This window comes from Pelodiscus sinensis, chromosome 26 (assembly GCF_052426305.1).
Source record: "Pelodiscus sinensis isolate ZL-2025 chromosome 26, ASM5242630v1, whole genome shotgun sequence".
Lineage (NCBI taxonomy): Eukaryota > Metazoa > Chordata > Testudines > Trionychidae > Pelodiscus > Pelodiscus sinensis.
In genome coordinates this window covers 20,827,888-20,845,445 of record NC_143077.1, presented here as the reverse complement: position 1 = coordinate 20,845,445, position 17,558 = coordinate 20,827,888, and the positions used below count along the sequence as shown (strand labels likewise).

The 17,558-nt window shown below is 54.9% G+C and overlaps 1 protein-coding gene across 7 annotated transcripts in view; it reads right to left on the bottom strand.

The window, feature by feature from the left end:
* Nucleotides 1-17,558, bottom strand: part of SCMH1 (Scm polycomb group protein homolog 1) — a 128,533-nt gene that overhangs the window by 23,576 nt on the left and 87,399 nt on the right. For all 7 annotated transcript variants that reach the window (XM_075908619.2, XM_075908621.2, XM_075908622.2 and 4 more), the window contains 3 exons: nucleotides 14,087-14,319; nucleotides 12,757-12,883; nucleotides 11,794-11,994 (listed from right to left, as the gene is read on the bottom strand). In XM_075908619.2, the coding sequence (XP_075764734.1) occupies nucleotides 11,794-11,994; nucleotides 12,757-12,883; nucleotides 14,087-14,319 (561 nt within the window). The remainder of the gene's footprint in view (nucleotides 1-11,793; nucleotides 11,995-12,756; nucleotides 12,884-14,086; nucleotides 14,320-17,558) is intronic.

Here is a 17,558-nt window from a genome sequence, read left to right as displayed (position 1 = left end):
TGCAGGGAAAGAGCCCTGCCCAGGGCGGGGGAGGGAGAATCCTAGAACCGGAAGGAACCTGGGGAGGACATCAAGCCCAGGCCCTGCCCGCACAGCAGGACCAAGCACTGCAGGAGAAAGAAGGAGCCTGAGGCATGGGCCTGGTGCTTGAATTAGTCAGCAGGAGTTACACTCTGAGGAACAGACAGGCCGTGCCAAAAGCAGATGTCTGCCAGCACAGACGAAAGCGCGTGCGATGCATAAATACCTTCCACCAGGACAGCAGAAGCACAGCCCAACCGAGTACATAATAAAAGAGTTCAAACCATGACAGTACAAGCACGACAACGGCGTGACGTAGTGGGGGTGCCTTGCTGGCTGCTGGGCTTGGGCTGTGAGTGACCCCCACTGGCTGCAGCACGGCCCAGCAGGGCAGGGGATGAGTCATCATGCAAGGGGGCTCCGGACCTGTCTGACCAGTGATCTCCCAGGGAGCGGAACAATGGGAAGAAGGGGAGTGGAGCCCTGGCTGGGGGCAGGGCTGGAAGGGAGGGAGTTAGTTTCTGTCTGGGAGCATGGAGGAGACAGCCTAGGGCAGTGGTCTCCAGCCTTTTTACACCCAAGATCACTTTTTAAATCTCCGAACAGGTGAAGATCTACCGCCCCGCCCCTTCCTTGAAGCCCCACCCCTTCCTTGAAGCCCCACCCCTTCCTTGAAGCCCCACCCTCTCTATTCTCATCACTTGCTATCCCCAGCCCTTACTTTCATACTCTGAGAGAGTTTATTTTTAAATTATGCGATGTATAAAATTAAAGTAACGTGTTTATAGTTATGAAATAAATGGTCTGGTTTTTATTCATGCTATTTAAATCTAAAATGAAGCATTTATAATTATACATTTTGTGGGGACAGAGTTCTGCAGCTGGGGGCAGGGGAGAGGAAGCAGGGTGCTGGGAGGGCAGAGGACAGGGTTCTGCAGCAGGGGACAGAGTGCCAGTGGGGACAGGAATAGGGACAGAGTTCTGTGGCTGGGGACAGGGGAGTGGGGACAGCGTTCTGTGGCAGGGGAGTGGGGTGCCAGTGGAGGCAGAGAGTCCCCTGTATCTGCCTCCTCCCAGGATTCCCCCACCCCGAGGGAAACCAGCGCGTGCCTGCCCCAGGGGCCGACACCCCCCCCTCCGGCGCAGGGAAACCCCACGCTCACCTGCCCTGGGGCTGACTCACCCCTCCTCTGCCGTGCAGGGAGCCGATGCTCCCTCCCGCAGTACACCCAGCAGAGCAGCTAGCGCTACTTCTGGAATCGCTGGAAGTGGTGCTAAGCTGCGGGACTTCTGTCCATCCCCGGGAAGCCGACACTACCTCCATTTTCATTTGAGGTAGGTAGTGGGACTTCTCGGGAGTGGGAGGGAATGGGGGCGGGGCGGACAGGACGCCTCGCGATCGACTGGTTGAGGCCTCGCGATCGACCAGTTGATCGTGATCAACCTGTTGGTGATCACGGGCCTAGGGAAAGGGGCTGGAATTTAGGGGCCAGTCTCCCCCATCTCAAGGGGGGCTGAGGCATCCCAGGCCTGCCCTGGAATTAGACTACATCTGTGCTGTATCCTGGAGAATCGATAAACTCCCTCTATTCTACTGGCAAGGGGAATCTGTCCGTACCATTACGGGGGTGCAGGAGACGGGAAAACCCCAACATGCTGTCACAAACGGGCAGTGACTAGGAATGCTCTGGAGGAAAGTACCGGGGGGTACTAAGCGTGTCATTAATGCGTAGGATGATACGTACAGCGTGTATCCTAGATTGTTTATAAATCTTGGGGTACCTCCACGTAACATTTTGACCAGCCTAGGGGCCAACAGTGAAATCCATACTATGAATTAAGCCATGTCTATTGTTAAAGGTACAAACACGTAGGGGCTTGGAGGCCATTTGATTACGATGACTATTAATACACTTCGTTCAACAATAAATCTGACTCAGGTGCCTTTGTATTTTATTTGCGTCTGTGGTCTTTGGGGGCTCTCGTGAAATCTATTACGCTAGCTTCCGGTGTAAATACTAAATACTGTGTAAGTGCTTTCTGTGTACTAAAGAAACATAAAAAGGCACGCAGCCGAACATTTATTGTCACGAACAAAGCAAAACACCTATCAAAATGCCACACCAGTAACCCTTAAACTTACCGCATTGCTGTCCTAACCTACAAATGCCATCTAGCACTCCCGGACAGGTGTCTGCCTAACCTGTTCATCAATATCTCCAGTGATGGAAATTCTATAACCCTCCAGGCAATTTATTCCAGTGTTTGACCACCCTGGCAGTTAGGAAGTTTGTCTTAATGTCCAACCTAAACCAGAACTAGACACAGGACTTCAACTGAGCTAACCAGCGCAGAGCAGAGCGGGAGAATGACTCCTTGTGTCTTGCTCAACACTCCTGTTAATACTGCCCAGAATGAGATTTGCTTTTTTTGTAACAGTGTCACAGATGGTACGTCTAGACTACACCTCCATGATGACAGAGAGATGTAGATTAGGCATGTCGAAATTGCTAATGAAGGAGGGATTTAAATATCCCGCACTTCATTAGCATAAACATGGCTGCCGCTTTTTTTCAAAACGGAGCTTTTTCAAACCTCCCCCCCCCCTCCGGCAGTCTAGATGGAGATCTTTTGAAAAAGAAACCCTTTTTCGAAAGACCCCGTATTCCTCAAAAAATGAGGTTTACAGGATCTTTCGAAAAAGGGTTTATTTTTTGAAAGATCCCCGTCTAGACTGCTGTTTCTTTTCGAAAAAGCTCCGTTTTGAAAAAAAGCAGTGGCTATATTTATGCTAGTGAAGCACGGGATATTTAAATCCCAACTTCATTAGCAATTACAACTTGCCTAATCTACATATCTCTGTCGACAGAGAGGTGTAGGCTAGACACAGCCAGACTGTCAGACAATTAAGAACAGCCACTACCAACTGCGCAAATTGTCATGGCCACAAGGTCAGAGGATGCCTTCGGCTCCTGCTTTAAGACTAGGGGTACGTCTAGACTACAGGCCTCTGTCGACAGAGGCTTTGTCAACAGACACTGTCGACAAAGAGCGTCTAGACTACAGCCAGTTCTGTCGACAAAGCAAGCTACTTTTTCGACAGAGTCCAGACGCTCTCTTTTGACAAAGCGCAGTGTGGCTGCAATAGCCTCTATTGGTGACAGAACTGTTGACAAAAGGCGTTATTCCTCGTAGAACGAGGTTTACCACCATTGACAAAACTGCCGCGTTCTGTCGACTTACTGTAGACAGAACTCAGCGTTAATGTAGACACAGGTATAGTTTTGTCAACAAAAGTCCACTTTTGTCGCCAAACCCTGTAGTCTAGACATACCCTAGGAGCTGAAATGTTGCAATGTAATTTGAATGCGCAATGGAGCAGGGTTTTGTTACTCTGTACGGACTTGTGAAAAAAGATTATTTTGCTGTTTGAATACTTTGGGCTATAGGCTTGTGAATGGGCATTTTATTTCGTACCTGGGAGAGGTGGTATTTTAAGAAAGTTTATTGAACTTTTGTCAAAAATCACATACTGGATGTCAAATAACGCAAACGTTTATTGCTCAGATCTGCGTCTCCACTGTAACCCAGCACAGGGCAGAACAATGTGAACGTGTAGATGCAGACAGATGTACGGCGTGCACACGTGAGAGCTGCACGAGCCACAAGCACACGTGCGGGGGCATTTCTGCTCTGGCATGTAGTGTTTGTCATGTGGGGGCCAAGGATGGTTCCAAATACTAGCTGATTTCCAGCTGGGAAATGCCTGTAGCTGGACTTTGGGAAGGGTACTGCTGCTGCCCGTGGACTGCAGGGGTGGGGTGGCAGCAGCCGATCACGGTGCCATCGTGTTCTCTTAAAGCCTGTTCTTGCGCGAGTTCCAGGGCTGCCTCTGAGTGTTCTCTGGCCTCTCCCTTGGCACAGAGAACTTCGTCCCCACCCTTCGGCGCAACACTGTCCTGGGGTCTCACACATGCTCTTTGGCCTGCTTGCCCCAGAGATTAGTCGGGCTTTGGACGCTGCTGACAGGCCTGTTTGCGGAGGCTGGAGGGGGTCAGGTGCAGAATCTGGGAAGCAGGAAAAGCCCAGTTGCTGTAGGTGCCATAGCGACCAGACTCACCACGGTGCACTGCTGCTTCCCCTCAGCTGGGGACCCCTTGGAGGGGGCCGGAGTTTCACCGGGCGCCCTTGCCCACAGCTCCGTGTGGGGCTTTGCCCAAGAGAGGGTCGGGAGGTTGGCCTGGGCTGGTGCCTCGCACCCTGCAGCAGGCCAAGCTCAGAGGGTGTGCCCTCCCCCCAGGCCCAGGGCAGAGAAGGGCCTTGCTCAGAAAGGTCACGGGAGTTGAATTCTCAGGAGCCAACAGGGGAGTCTGCCTGGGAAACGTCTGAGCGGAGCTCAGGTAAGTGTGGCTTTTGGGAGGCTGTGTTGGGAGCTGGGGGGTGAGTATCCAGGTGTCTGTCTGTCTGTGAGCATTCCTCTGACTGTGCGTCTGGCGGTGTGAAAAGTCGGAAAAGCGGGACTTGGGAGTGCTTGTTCCAGGTGGGCCTTCGGGGGCTGACTGGATCAGAGGCAAGGCCTAGCCTCAGCCTTGTAACTAGGCAGCCAGAGCGAACGCAGTGAGCAGGGCAGCAGCCAACAGGGGAGTTTCCCTGGGAGTTCACGTCCTGGGGGGGAGCCCTGTGGTGTTTGGTCTTTTCCTTGCATTTTGTTTCTCTTCTGCCCTTCAAGGAGGCATTTACTAACAACCGAGGAATCTCTCCGAGGGAAGGCAGGGGTGGATGGCGATGGCTCTGATGCTACCTCCCAGCATGGGCCATGTTTGGCTTCCTCCCGGAAGACAGAAGGGATTTCACCTGCACTAAGTGCAAGCTGGTTGCCATTTTGGAAGGAAAAATGAGAGGACTTGAGGCCCAAGTATCGACCCTCCGTTCCATCAGAGAGGATGAATGCTCCCTCGATAGGAGGCAGTGTTTCATCCTGCAAGCACGGCAGGCTGAAGAGCCAGTCAGGGCAGTACAGGACAAGAAAGAGAACTGGCAACATGTAACCTCTAGGAGAAAAAGGCCAACTCAGGTACCCCCCGTTCCACTAGACATAGAAACCACTTTCAGGCTCTCTGCACAGGCACTGTGGTGGAGAATGCTTTGGCAGGGACCTCTCAGGGAGGAGATCAGGAGACCTCTGTGATGGCGCGTTGGGGGTCCCCCATCTCCTGCACCCCGAAATGGCACAAACAGACTGCACCAGCCGGTGGAATAGAGGAAGTTTATTGCCTCTCCAGGATACAGCACAGCACAGATGGAATCTGGTCACAGAGCTGGGCTAAGATGCCTCAGGCCCCCTTGAGATGGGGGAGACTGGGCCCCTAAACTCCAGCCCCTTCCCCTAGGCTGTCTCCTCCATGCTCCCAGACAGCCACTAACCAACACTCTTCCAGCCCTGCCCCCCAGCCAGGGCAGCATTCCACCTTCCTTTGTTCCTCTCCATGGGGGGTGTCTGGCCACTGGTTTGCATAGTGACTCATCCTGTTTTGCTGGGTCGTGGTACCCACAGCAGCCAGTGGGGGTTACCCCAGAGCCAGCAGCATAGAAACCAGCCAGGTACCCCCACTACGTCACAACCTCATCTACTGGAAGGCATGGGACGAGTAGTCCTAGGAATGGGGGTTCCACGACCATCCCTCCCAAAAGAGAAGACGACGGGTGGTGGTGTTTGGGGACTCCCTCCTAAGAGGGATTAAGTCATCCATCTGCCGTCCAGACCTGCAATCTCGAGAAGGGTGCTGCTTACCGAGAGCTCGCATTCAGGATGTGACCGAGAGTCTCCCAAAAGCGATTAAAGCTTCGGATCGCTACCCCTTCCTGCTTCTCCATGTAGGAACAAACGATACAGCCAAGAATGACCTTGAGCAGGTCACAGCAGATTAGCGCTGGGAAGAAGGATCAAGGAATTTGAAGCTCAAGTGGGGTTCTCGTCCATCCTCCCTGTTGAATGAAAAGGTCCAGGTAGGGATCATCAAATCGAGGAAGTAAATGCGTGGTTGCGCAGGTGGTATCGGAGAGAGGGCTTTGGTTTCTTCCACCATGGGACTCTGTTCTGGGCACAAGGATTGCTAGGATGAAATGGGATCCACCTAGCCTAGAGAGGAAAGAGCATCTTCGCGGGCAGGCTTGCAAACCTAGTGAGGAGGCTTTCAACTAGGCTTGTTGGGGGACGGTGACCTAAGCCCTGAGGTAAGTGAGGAAGTCGGATACCGGGAAGAAACACAAGGAGGAAAGAGCAACGAGGGAGGACCCGATTCGGATGGAGAAGGTCGGGCAATCAACTAGTTCTCTAAGGTGTTTGTACACAAATGTGAGAAGCCTGGGAAACAAACAGGAAGAATTAGAAGCCCTGGCCCAGTTAAAGAACTATGAGTTGATTGGAATAACGGAGACTTGGTGGGACGACTCGCATGACTGGAGCGCTGGCATGGAAGGGTATAGACTGTTCAGGAAGAACAGGCAGGGAGAAAAGGAGGAGGAGTTGCACTGTATGTAAGAGAGCAGTGTGATTGCTCGGAGCTCCAGCATATAGAGGGAGAAAAACCTGTTGAGAGTCTATGGGTAAAGCTTAGAAGTGGGAGCAACAGGGGTGATGTTGTGGCTGGTGTCTGCTATAGACCCGCGGATCAGGGGGACGAGGCAGACGAGGCTTTCTTCGGACAACAGAGAGAAGCTTCCAGATCACAGGCCCTGGTTCTCATTGGGGACTTTAATCAGCTGACATCTGTTGGGAGAGCAACACAGCAGTACACAGACAATCCAGGAAGTTTTTGGAGAACATTGGGGATAACTTCCTGGTACAAGTGCTGAAGGATCCGACCAGGGACCATGCGCAGCTTGACCTGATGCTCACAAACAAGGAGGAACTAGTAGGGGAAGTAGAGGTGGGTGACAACCTGGGAAGCAGTGATCATGAGATGGTTGATTTCATGATCCTGACCAAAGGAAGAAAGGAGAGTAGCAAAATACGCACCCTGGACTTCAGAAACGCAGAAAAGAAGCCTTATTAAAGGCACAGGAAGAAACCATCCCGATGCGCAGTAAGAAAAGCAAATATGGTAGGCAACCAGATTGGCTTACCGGGGAAATCCTTGGGGAACTTAAACACAAAAAGGAAGCTTACAAGCTCGAGAATGCAGGGGAGTAATCAGGAAGGCGAAAGTGCAACTGGAATTGCAGCTAGCAAGGGATGTGAAAGGGAACAAGAAAGGTTTCTACAGGCATGTAGCAATAAGAGGGTGATCAGAGAGGGTTTGGGGCCCTTACTGGATGAGGGAGGTAACCTAGTGACTGATGATGTGGGGAAAGCTGAAGTACTCAATGCTTTCTTTGCCTCTGTCTTCACGGACAAGGTCAGCCCCCAGACTACTGCACTAGGCAACGCAGTATGGGAAGGAGGTGGGCAGCGTTCGGTGGAGAAAGAACAGGTTAGGAACTATTTAGAAAAGCTAAACGTACACAAATCCATAGGTCCGGATTTAATGCATCTGAGGGTACTGAGGGATTTGGCAAATGTCACTGCGGAGCCTTTGGCCATTATCTTTGAAAACTCGTGGAGATTGGGAGAGATCCCGGATGACTGGAAAAAGGCAAATGCAAGTGCCCATCTTTAAAAAAGGGAAGAAGGACGATCCAGGGAACTACAGACCAGTCAGCCTTACCTCAGTCTCCAGAAAAATCATGGAGGGGATCCTCAAGGAATCCAGTTTGAAGCACTTGGAAGAAGGGAAAGTGATAGGGAATAGTCAACATGGATTCACCAAGGGCAAGTCATGCCTGACCAATCTGATTAGCATCTATGATGATGTAACTGTCTTTGTGGATATGGAAAAGTCAGTGGATGTGATATACCTTGACTTTAGCAAAGCTTTTGATACCGTCTCCCACAAGTTAAGGGAGTACGTATTGGATAAATGGACTGTAAAGTGGATAGAAAGCTGGCTAGATTGTTGGGCCCAACAGGTAGTGCTCAATGGCTCAATATCTGGTTGGTCGTCAGTTTCAAGTGGTGTTCCTCAAAGATCAGTTCTAGGGCTGGTTTTGTTCAACATCTTTATTAATGACCAGGCTGAGGGGATGGATTGCACCCTCAGCAAGTTTGCGGATGACGCTAAGCTAGGGGGAGAGGTAGATACGCTGGAGAGAAGGGATAAGGCCCAGAGTGACCTGGACAGATTAGAGGTCTGGGCCACAAGAAATCTGATGAGGTTCAACAAGGACAAGTGCAGAGTCCTGGACTTGGGATGGAAGAATCCCAAACATTGTTACAGGCTGGGGACTGACTGGCTAGGTAGCAGTTCAGCAGAAAAGGGTTACAGTGGATGAGAAGCTGGATGTGAGTCAACAGTGCGCCCTTGTAGCCAAGAGGGCTAATGGCATATTGGGGTGCATTAGGAGGAGCGTTGCCAGCAGATCCAGAGAAGTGATTATTCCCCTTTATTCAGCTCTGGTGAGGCCACATCTGGAGTATTGTGTCCAGTTCTGGGCACCCCACTACAGAAAGGTCGTGGACGCATTGGAGAGGGTCCAGCGGAGGGCGACCAAAATGCTGAGGAGGCTGGATCGCATGATCTACGAGGAGAGGCTGAGGGATTTGGGCTTGTTTAGTCTGCAGAAGCGAAGAGTGAGGGGGAATTTGGTAGCAGCCTTCAGCTCCCTGCAGGGGGGTTCCAGAGAGGCTGTTCATAGTGGGGGCAGATGGCAGAATGAGGAGCAATGGGCTCCAGGTTAGAGATTAGGAAAAACAATTTTCCTTGGGGGGGGGGGGGGGGAGCACTGGGCTGGGTTCCCTGGGGGGCGGGGGAGGGGGGAATCTCCATCCCTGGAGGTTTTGAAGTCCCAGTTTGACAAGCCCTGGCTGGGATGATTGAGTTGGGTTTGTCCTGCCTTGGGCAGGGGGCTGGACCCGCTGACTCCTGAGGTCTCTGCCAGCCCTGGGGTTCTATGATTTAACTCCAGCAATGGCCTCATGAAGGTGGCAGCTCTGGGAACACGTCCATCTGGGACCACCAAAGACCATTCTCTTGCCTGGGGTGGGGCTGGAGGCAGCTGGCAGTGGCCGTCTGGGAGCGGTGCCCATAGAGAAGACGGGAGCGGGGCATGAGGGGTGGGAAATGAAAACATCAGGGCATCAAAGCCGGCAGAGCTCTCATTCTGAGGCATGGCCACCAGCCTGAGCACGACGGGGGCAGGCGCAGAATTCACACCCACCCACAGAGGTGGCAATGAATGGACTCCCCAAACAGGCTTCAGTCCATCCAGACAGAGTCACCATAATGCAGCCCAGCCTACGCGCCGACGAGGCCCCTGCCCAGCTCTTAGGCTCTCCTGCGGGGCCTTAGGGGACAGCTCCTCAGGTCTGGCTAGGCTCTCGCCTGGAGAAGAGATCCTGCTTTGCAGGGCACCTCCTCCTGGTCAGGACTGGGGTGTCCTCGGTGCCTTTGGTGCCATCTTCGATGTGCAGGGGAAATCCAATCCAGCTCCTTCAAGTGGGGGCAGATAAGGAGACTGCCAGGCCAGGTTTGTCCTCGGCTGCTCTGTCATCGGCGCCTTCCCTGTGTGGCAGGACTGAGTCGTGCCCGGGGGCACCCCTAGGCCACGTGCTCTTCTCGGTTGGCTGCTGGTTCGGCCTGAGCGCACTGCCTGTGCTGCAAGGCGCCAGAGGGTGGCATCACAACAGACGCTGCTGGCTATGGGCCGCCTTCAAATATGGTGACATCCAGCCGCCAGGCCCCCGTGCAGCAGGCGGAGGCCTGGTGTGAAGCAATGCAGTCTGGGACAGCAGCGGAGGACTGGGAAGCTGACCCAACACAGCGACGTGTGCACACGAATGCTTCCGAAAGCAACCGAATCCACTTGGAGGTGCAGCGGACAGCCCCGGGGAGCCCAGAGACGCGCTAGGCCCGGACTAGGTGGGGGTGCTGACTGAGCTCCTGGAAGGGGCGGGGCCGAGGCAGCCAGCCCCCCCCAGCACCATCTGGGGACGCTGTGCGGCACTGGCAGCAAGGGACAGGGCCCAAGGCCCCTTGAATCGCCAGGCCCCAGGACAGTTGCCCCTTTGCTGCCCCTCGCCTCCCCTCCCCTGGCCAGGCCTGACAGCCCATTTCAATTAGAAATACAGGCCCTTGGAACCAAGCCTTGGTCAGCGCCTCGCCAAGCAGCATCCTGGCGACCTGCGGGAGGCCACGTGCAGGGGAGAAGGGCGGGCGCTTGCACCCCATCGTACCGGGCCTGTGGGATGCTTTGGGAGGACACAGGGGGACCCAGAAGGGCACAGCCAATGTGGGTCACCTCACGGGCAGAGAGCGCAGCTGGGACACCGAACAGAAACCACTGGAACGCAGCACGAAGGCAGCGGAGGACACGGGAGCCACGGAGGCTGAATTCTGGGCTCAGATCTGCCACCAACAGCCTGAGTGGCCTGGGACAGTCACTTCACCTCCGGGCCTCTTTTCCCATCTGCGAAGGGGGGAGGGAAGTGACATCGCCCAGGCCCCGGGGTGCTGGGACTGCACCGAGCCATGGCTGAGAATGGGCCTGTGCCCCCGCCTCTGGCTGGAGCAGGGATCCACACGGCCTTGGACGTCCGCCAGCATCACTGCAGAGCTTAGAGCGCCAGCTCCCAGGGGGACTTCCCCGGCAGCCAGCCACGCGGGGAGAGGGTGTCACATTACCGAATTGGAGGGAAGCAGCCAGATCGCTGCTGCACCCCTAGGTGGGGGTGTTGGCCCCAGAAATCTGTATGAAAGGGAGCTTGTGGGGTATTAATGGGAGATTATTGTTTGTTGATCTTATGTATGCTATTTATGTGAGTGTATAACGTCTGTGTGTGTGTAGGTAGGAATCTGTGATCTGTGTGGAAGCTGAATATTTCTGTGAATGTGGTTAAGCATGGCTATGGACAGGCTGAGTAGCAAAGCCCTGTAGAACAATGACTCTCAATAGGCTATGGACACACCCAAAGAATGGGATTTGTCACCTGAGGGCAGCCAGCAGGAAACACAGAGATTGGCCTCTGACCAGGTGACTTGCTGCATACAAGAAGAGGCCAGGAAGGAGTATAAAGAGGCCATGTGGTCGATGCCATTTTGTTCTCAGCTCAGCACTTCATCCCAGAGGCAGCACTGCAGGGATTGAAGAGCCCGGAAGACCTGGGAACCCATCCTGATCGTAGGATGTGCAACAAGAACTTTTAAACCAGCAGCTGCAACATCTCTGCTAGAGCCTGCATCGAGAACTGGGAGATTCGGTGCATGTAACGTACTGTACTTTAATAACCTTACTCTCAGGCTTTTCTTTCCTGTAATAATAAACCTTTAGATATAGATTCTAAAGGATTGGCCCAGCGTGATTTGTGGGCAAGGTCCAGAGGGTAAATTGACCAGGGATCTGTGGCTGGTTTCTTGGAACCAGACAGGACTTGTTCGGGGTAGGTGGGATTGGGTGCTAGGACCCCCCACCTGTGTATGAGGCCCGGGGCCATCTGGGGCACGGATATTGCTGGGGTGTCGGAGGGGTTTTGCTCGGGAGACTTCAGGCAGGCAGCTGAAGCGCTCTGTGGGACTGGTTTGTGGCCTGTGTGGAGAGGTCGCCAGTCAGGGGCTGTAAGGAACCCCGGATTTGAGCAATTCGCCCTGAGCGGATGCCCGCAGCTGTGCCCAGACACGGCCCGGTCTGTCACAGAGGGTCCCAGAGTGCAGAGCCTGGGGAAGGGCGCTTGTTTCTCACCTGAAATGACCTCTCCCCCGTGGCCTTGCTTCAGGAAGGAAAAGACAGTTTTCTGATGGTAAGCACAGTCAATACAGGCCTGCACTGCCTGCTGCAGCACCACAGAGGCCCGGGCTGGTCCAAAATGGTCAGGCAGCTGCTGAACTTTCTTCTTGTCCAGGTGAGGCCCGGTGCTGCTGCTCTTGTTCAAGTAAATGCAAACTGTGGGGAGAGACGGCTCGAGGTCACGCTGCCTGGCCACCTCTCCCCCCTTTCCGGTGCCCCCTTCTGCCCCCGCGGGGCCTGCCCGCCGCCACCCTACACCCGTTGCTCCCCGCCCGCCCGCCGCTCCCCGCCGCCCTACGCCCGCTGCCCCCCGCCCGCCTGCTGCCCTACGCCCACTGCTCCCCGCCCGCCCGCTGCTCCCCTCCCGCCCGCCGCCACCCTACGCCCGCTGTTCCCCGTTCCCCGCCCACCCGCTGCCCTACGCCCACTGCTCCCCGCCCGCCCGCCGCCCTACGCCCGTTGCTCCCCGCCCGCCGCCCTACGCCCGCTGCTCCCCGCCCGCCGTCGCCCTACGGCCGCTGCTCCCCGCCCGCCGCCGCCCTACGCCCGCTGCTCCCTGCCCGCCGCCATCTGCCCGGTGCTCCCCACCCGCCCGCTGCACTACGCCTGCTGCTCCCCGCCCGCCACCACCCTATGCCCGCTGCTCCCCACCCACCCGCTACTCCCCGCCCGCCCGCCGCCACCCTACGCTGCTGCCCTATGCCCGCTGCTCCCCACCCGCTGCTCCCTGCCTGCTGCCATACGCTTGGGGGAATCAAGCCAGTCCCTAGCCTGCTGCCTGCCAACACGAGGCGTGTGTAGAAGAGGTACAGGGGGGAGGAGAGGGAAGGCCGTGGGGGTTACTGGGAACTAGGGGATCTTCCCTTGCTAGTTTCAGGGTCCCCCAGATGCAGTACCTGGGAGCTGAGCCCAGCTTACCTGTGGGGGCCTGCATGGCAGAGCTAGGGATAGTAGCAGCATCCTGGGGCACAGTGCTCGTATCTGGCTCAGGGGTGCTTGTTGTTGGAGAGGTGGGGGCTGGATTCAGCAACGTCCGCGGTTTCCGCTGTAGAAAGGAATTGGGAAGAGTGCTCCTAAGACACATGTTCGCTGACCCGCCCCTCCCCTCCCCTCTACTGCCCTGCGCACTGCCCTCAGACCCTCCCCTGCCCCATCATGCCCCCCATCCACCCACTGCACTCAGACCCTCCCCTACCCCATCATGCCCCCCATCCACCCACTGTCCTCAGACCCTTCCCCACCCTCATCATACCCCACCCTGCCCAACCACCATCCCCAGACCCTCCCCTGCCCTGCCCACCCACTGCCCTCAGACCCTCCCCTACCCCATCATGCCCCCCATCCACCCACTGCCCTCAGACCCTCCCCTGCCCCATCATACCCCACCCTGCCCAACCACAATCCCCAGACCCTCCCCTGCCCTGCCCTGCCCACCCACTGCCCTCAGACCCTCCCCTGCCCCATCATGCCCCCCATCCACCCACTGCCCTCAGACCCTCCCCTGCCCCATCATACCCCACCCTGCCCAACCACAATCCCCAGACCCTCCCCTGCCCTGCCCACCCACTGCCCTCAGACCCTCCCCTGCCCCATCATGCCCCCCATCCACCCACTGCCCTCAGACCCTCCCCTGCCCCATCATACCCCACCCTGCCCAACCACAATCCCCAGACCCTCCCCTGCCCTGCCCACCCACTGCCCTCAGGCCCTCTCCTGCCACAGCCAATGGCAGGGATGTAACAAATGCAAGATTCCAGTTTTGTGAAACTTTTCATGGCAACAATAGAAGTTAAAGAGCAGAAGCAAATTTCAGGTCTTCCCAACCTGTGTCCGTTTTGCAGATCAATGGGAATGACGACGGGCACCCGGCTCCTGCCGACAGGCCTGGGCACACACCCCAAAAGGGGGGCCACCCACGTACAGGTCTGCCTGCCTCTCTCCTCCTCCCGCCCCCTGCAGTGCCCTCCTGGAGATCAACCAACTCCCCAGCAGACTGGCAGGGCTCCCGCGAGGGAGCTTCCTGCCACTGTCTAGTTCCTCCCTCCATTCCACACCTCTGCCCCAGGCACGTGCGCCCGTCAGTCCTGGGGCTGCACACACAAGAGCACAGGTCTGGAGCGGGGAGGAGGGGCACCCCGCACCCCGTGGCTTGCACTAGTCCTTACAGTTCGGCACAATGGCTCTTAGCACCCCCGGTGCGAACTGCTCCAGCCCCCGAAGCACACACGCAGCTCGCCCGGCCACCTACCTTGCTGCCAGGCTTTGGGCCCCTCTTTTTGGGGAATTTCAGAGGCTCCACAGACTTGGCCGGGGCAGGGATGGGGTGATGGATTGTGGCCTTGGGTGTTCGGCCGCGCTTCTTACTTGACTTGCGACGCTTTTGCCCAGGTTGGGCCCCCAGAGCAGCCTTTATGCTGCTGTGCAGACTGGGCTTCTCGGCACTCCCTTCGGAGAGCGGAAAGGGGCTCTTTGGAATCCCAGCTGCAGACGAGAGACGGGGAAGGGTCAGCACGTCCCCAGGGCACGAGTGTTCACGCACAGGGCGTGGAGCAGAACAGGAGGCTTGTCTGGAAACACTGGTGCCCCCAGGGAGCAGCCATGTGCCCTGCCCACCAATGCGAGAGCTCACAGCTGAGCGTGTGTCGTGTAGGAACCCACCTCCCAGGCCAGGGCTACAGCCCGAAGGCCCTTCTCCTAAACCAAGGGGCAGTCTGGCTTACCGCAGGTGGACTGCTCAATTTGCATAAACACATCAGAGCGGCCACACGGGGTCAGACCAAAGGCCCATCCAGCCCCGTGGCCTGTCTGCCCACAGTGGCCAAGGCCAGTGCCCCAGAGGGAGGGATCACAACAGGGAATCCTCACGTGATCCCTCCCTGTCACCCATTCCCAGCTTCTTGCAACAGAGGCCAGGAATATTTCAGAGCATGGTTTTGCCTCCCCGCCCATCAGCCACCCATGAGCTTATCTAATTATTTTTGAACTAGTAGTCTTGGCCTTCACAACATCCTATAGCAAGGAGTTCCACAGGTTCACTGGGCATTATGTGAAGCACTTCCTTTTGTGCATTTTACACCTGCTGCCTAATCGTTTCATTTGGTGACCCCTAGTTTGTGCTATGTGAAGGAGTAAATAACTTTTCCTTATTTACTTTCTCCTCACCGGCATGATTTCATAGACCTCTATCATATGCCCCTTAGTCAACTCTTTTCCAAGCTGAAAAGGCTCATGCTTATTACTCTCTCCTCATTCATACACTGCTCCAAACCCCTATTCATTTTTGTTGCCTTCTTCTGAACTTTTTCCAATGCCAATCGATCTTTTTTGAGACGGGGAGACTGCATCTGTACGCAGTATTCAAGACGTGGGTGTGCAATGGATTTCTAGAGAGGCAATAAGATGTTCTCTGTCTTATTCTCTACCCCTTCTTTAATGATTCCTAACATCCTGTTTGCTGTTCTGACTGCCGCTGCTTATTGAGTGGATGTTGTCAGAGAACTATCCACAAAGACTCCAAGAGCTCTCTCTTGAGTTGTAACAGTAATTTAGTTCCCAGCATTTTATGCTTATAGTCAGGATTATATTTTCCAATAGGTCTCACTTTGTATTTATGAACATTGACTTTCATTTGCCATTTTGCTGCCTAGTCACCCAGTTTTGTGAGACCTGTGATGTAGTGAGGGGTACCTTGCTGGTTGCTATGCTGGGCAGTAGGTTGTGAGTGACCTCCGCTGGCTGTAGCATGGCCCAGCAGGGCAGGGGATGAGTCATTATGCAAAGAGGGTCTCTCAACCTGTCTGACCAACTACCCCCCAGGGAGAGAAACAAAGGAAGGTGGATGCCGCCCTGGCTGGGGGGCAGGGCTGGAAAAGAGTTTGTTAGTTTCTGTCTGGGAAGCAGGGCAGAAGGAGCTAGGGAGGGGGCAGGGGTTGTAGGGCCCAGCCACCCCCCCATCTCAAGGGGGGGCACTGAGGCCTCCTAGCCTCAGTTCCTGTAACCAGATTACATCTGGGCTGTATCCTGGAGAAGCAATAAACTCCCTCTATTCTACTGGCTGGTGGAGTCTGTTCGTGCCATTACGGGGGTGCAGGAGACGGGAAAACCCCAACGCGCCATCACAGACCCCTTTGTAGATCTTCCCAGTCTGTTTTGGACTGAACTATCTTGAGTAATTTTGTATCATCTGCATATTTAACAGCCATTTACCCCTTTTCCCAGTGTATGAAAATTGTGACTAGTACTGGCTGTGGTACAGCCACTGCGGGACCCCACTAGTTACCTCTCTCCCTTTATCTCTACCTGCTACTGCCCCATGAGAGGTCCTGCCCTCTTACCCCATGACCGCTTACTTTGCTTAAGAGCCTTTGCTGGGGGATCTTGGCAAAGGCTTTCTGGCAATCGAGGCACACTAGAGCCACACGCCCTCAAAGGAGCCTAGTAGACTGGTGAGGCAGGATTTCCCTTTACAGAAATGATGCTGACCCCGGGAAAACCTTCCCTGCGGCCCGTGCAGAATCGCATGCGAGAGAAGAGCTGGGGGAGGAGCCATCTCCTAGCGCACGAGGCTTAGCTGGCTTGTGTTGTTCATTCTGCCTCAGTCACGTCCTTTGATCTGCTGCTTTCACTTGCAATCACTTTAATCTGACTGTCTGTACCCAGTAAACCACTTCTGTTTATTATCAAGCCCAGTGTAAATAGCTGGGGGGAGGGGGGAGCAACCACTGCACACCGCTCTGTTTCTCTTTATGAGCCCTGTAGCCAGACACGAACCCCATCTTGTCCCCCCCCCCCCCCCCCCGCAGAGAGCAAGAGAAAGGCAGTCAGCCTTTGATGCCCTGGGAACACAGGTGTGCTGCCTGTCCCTGACTCTACCATAAACAGAAACCAGACAGTAAATGGGCTGGCTGACGACCCGGGGCCTCCCGCCTTCCTGATGGCTAGTACCAGTAATTGACACGCCTGCACTGTCCCAGGAGAGGAATCTTCGCCCATCACATACAAGAGGTGCCCATTGTCTGCATTTTCCCAGGTGTGAATTCTGCTTTGCACCCTTCGTGGGAAACTTGGCATTCAAAGCCATTTTTCCTAATTGGCCACTTGAGACCAGGAAGAAGCCTACGTGACCCAAGGGGTATAAAGAGGGGTTTAGTAGCCTACCCCATTTGAGCTCCAATCATACACCTGCTGGCAGGTATTGATTGTCTCCCAAGGTCTGTGGGACGCCCAACCTCGCCCTACTTCTTCCCGAGGGATTGAGAGAAAGACGCTGGCCACGCCAAGTCTGGAACGCAGGGGTGAGAATATATACCTGCTATGTGTCTATTTGCATGCATTTAATAAGAGCTCAGAGAACCAAAGGGGTTTCATGGTACCTATAAGTGACTTATTAGTGTAATTTCTGTCCTGTCCTTTGTAGTGGCTGTGTTATCTGTAACACAGTAGTAGCATTTAACAGCTAAGTTTACCCTGTAACAATAAAATAGTAACTGTTTAAGCTTTAACCTGACTCCTTCAGTTGCTGTAACAGAACCAAGCACAATTTTAAAAGAACTTTAGCTGGTCATAAGGGACAGATATAGGGAGAGCTTGGGCGTTTTGGATCGTGTCGCTTCCAGGGGACAGACCAGTTGGCGCACCTCTCAGCCTCCCCAGGCTGCCCGCTGCGAAGGGATTTCTGTATCCTAGCAGCTAAAATCTGAGGTGTTATAAGCTCTCCCTGT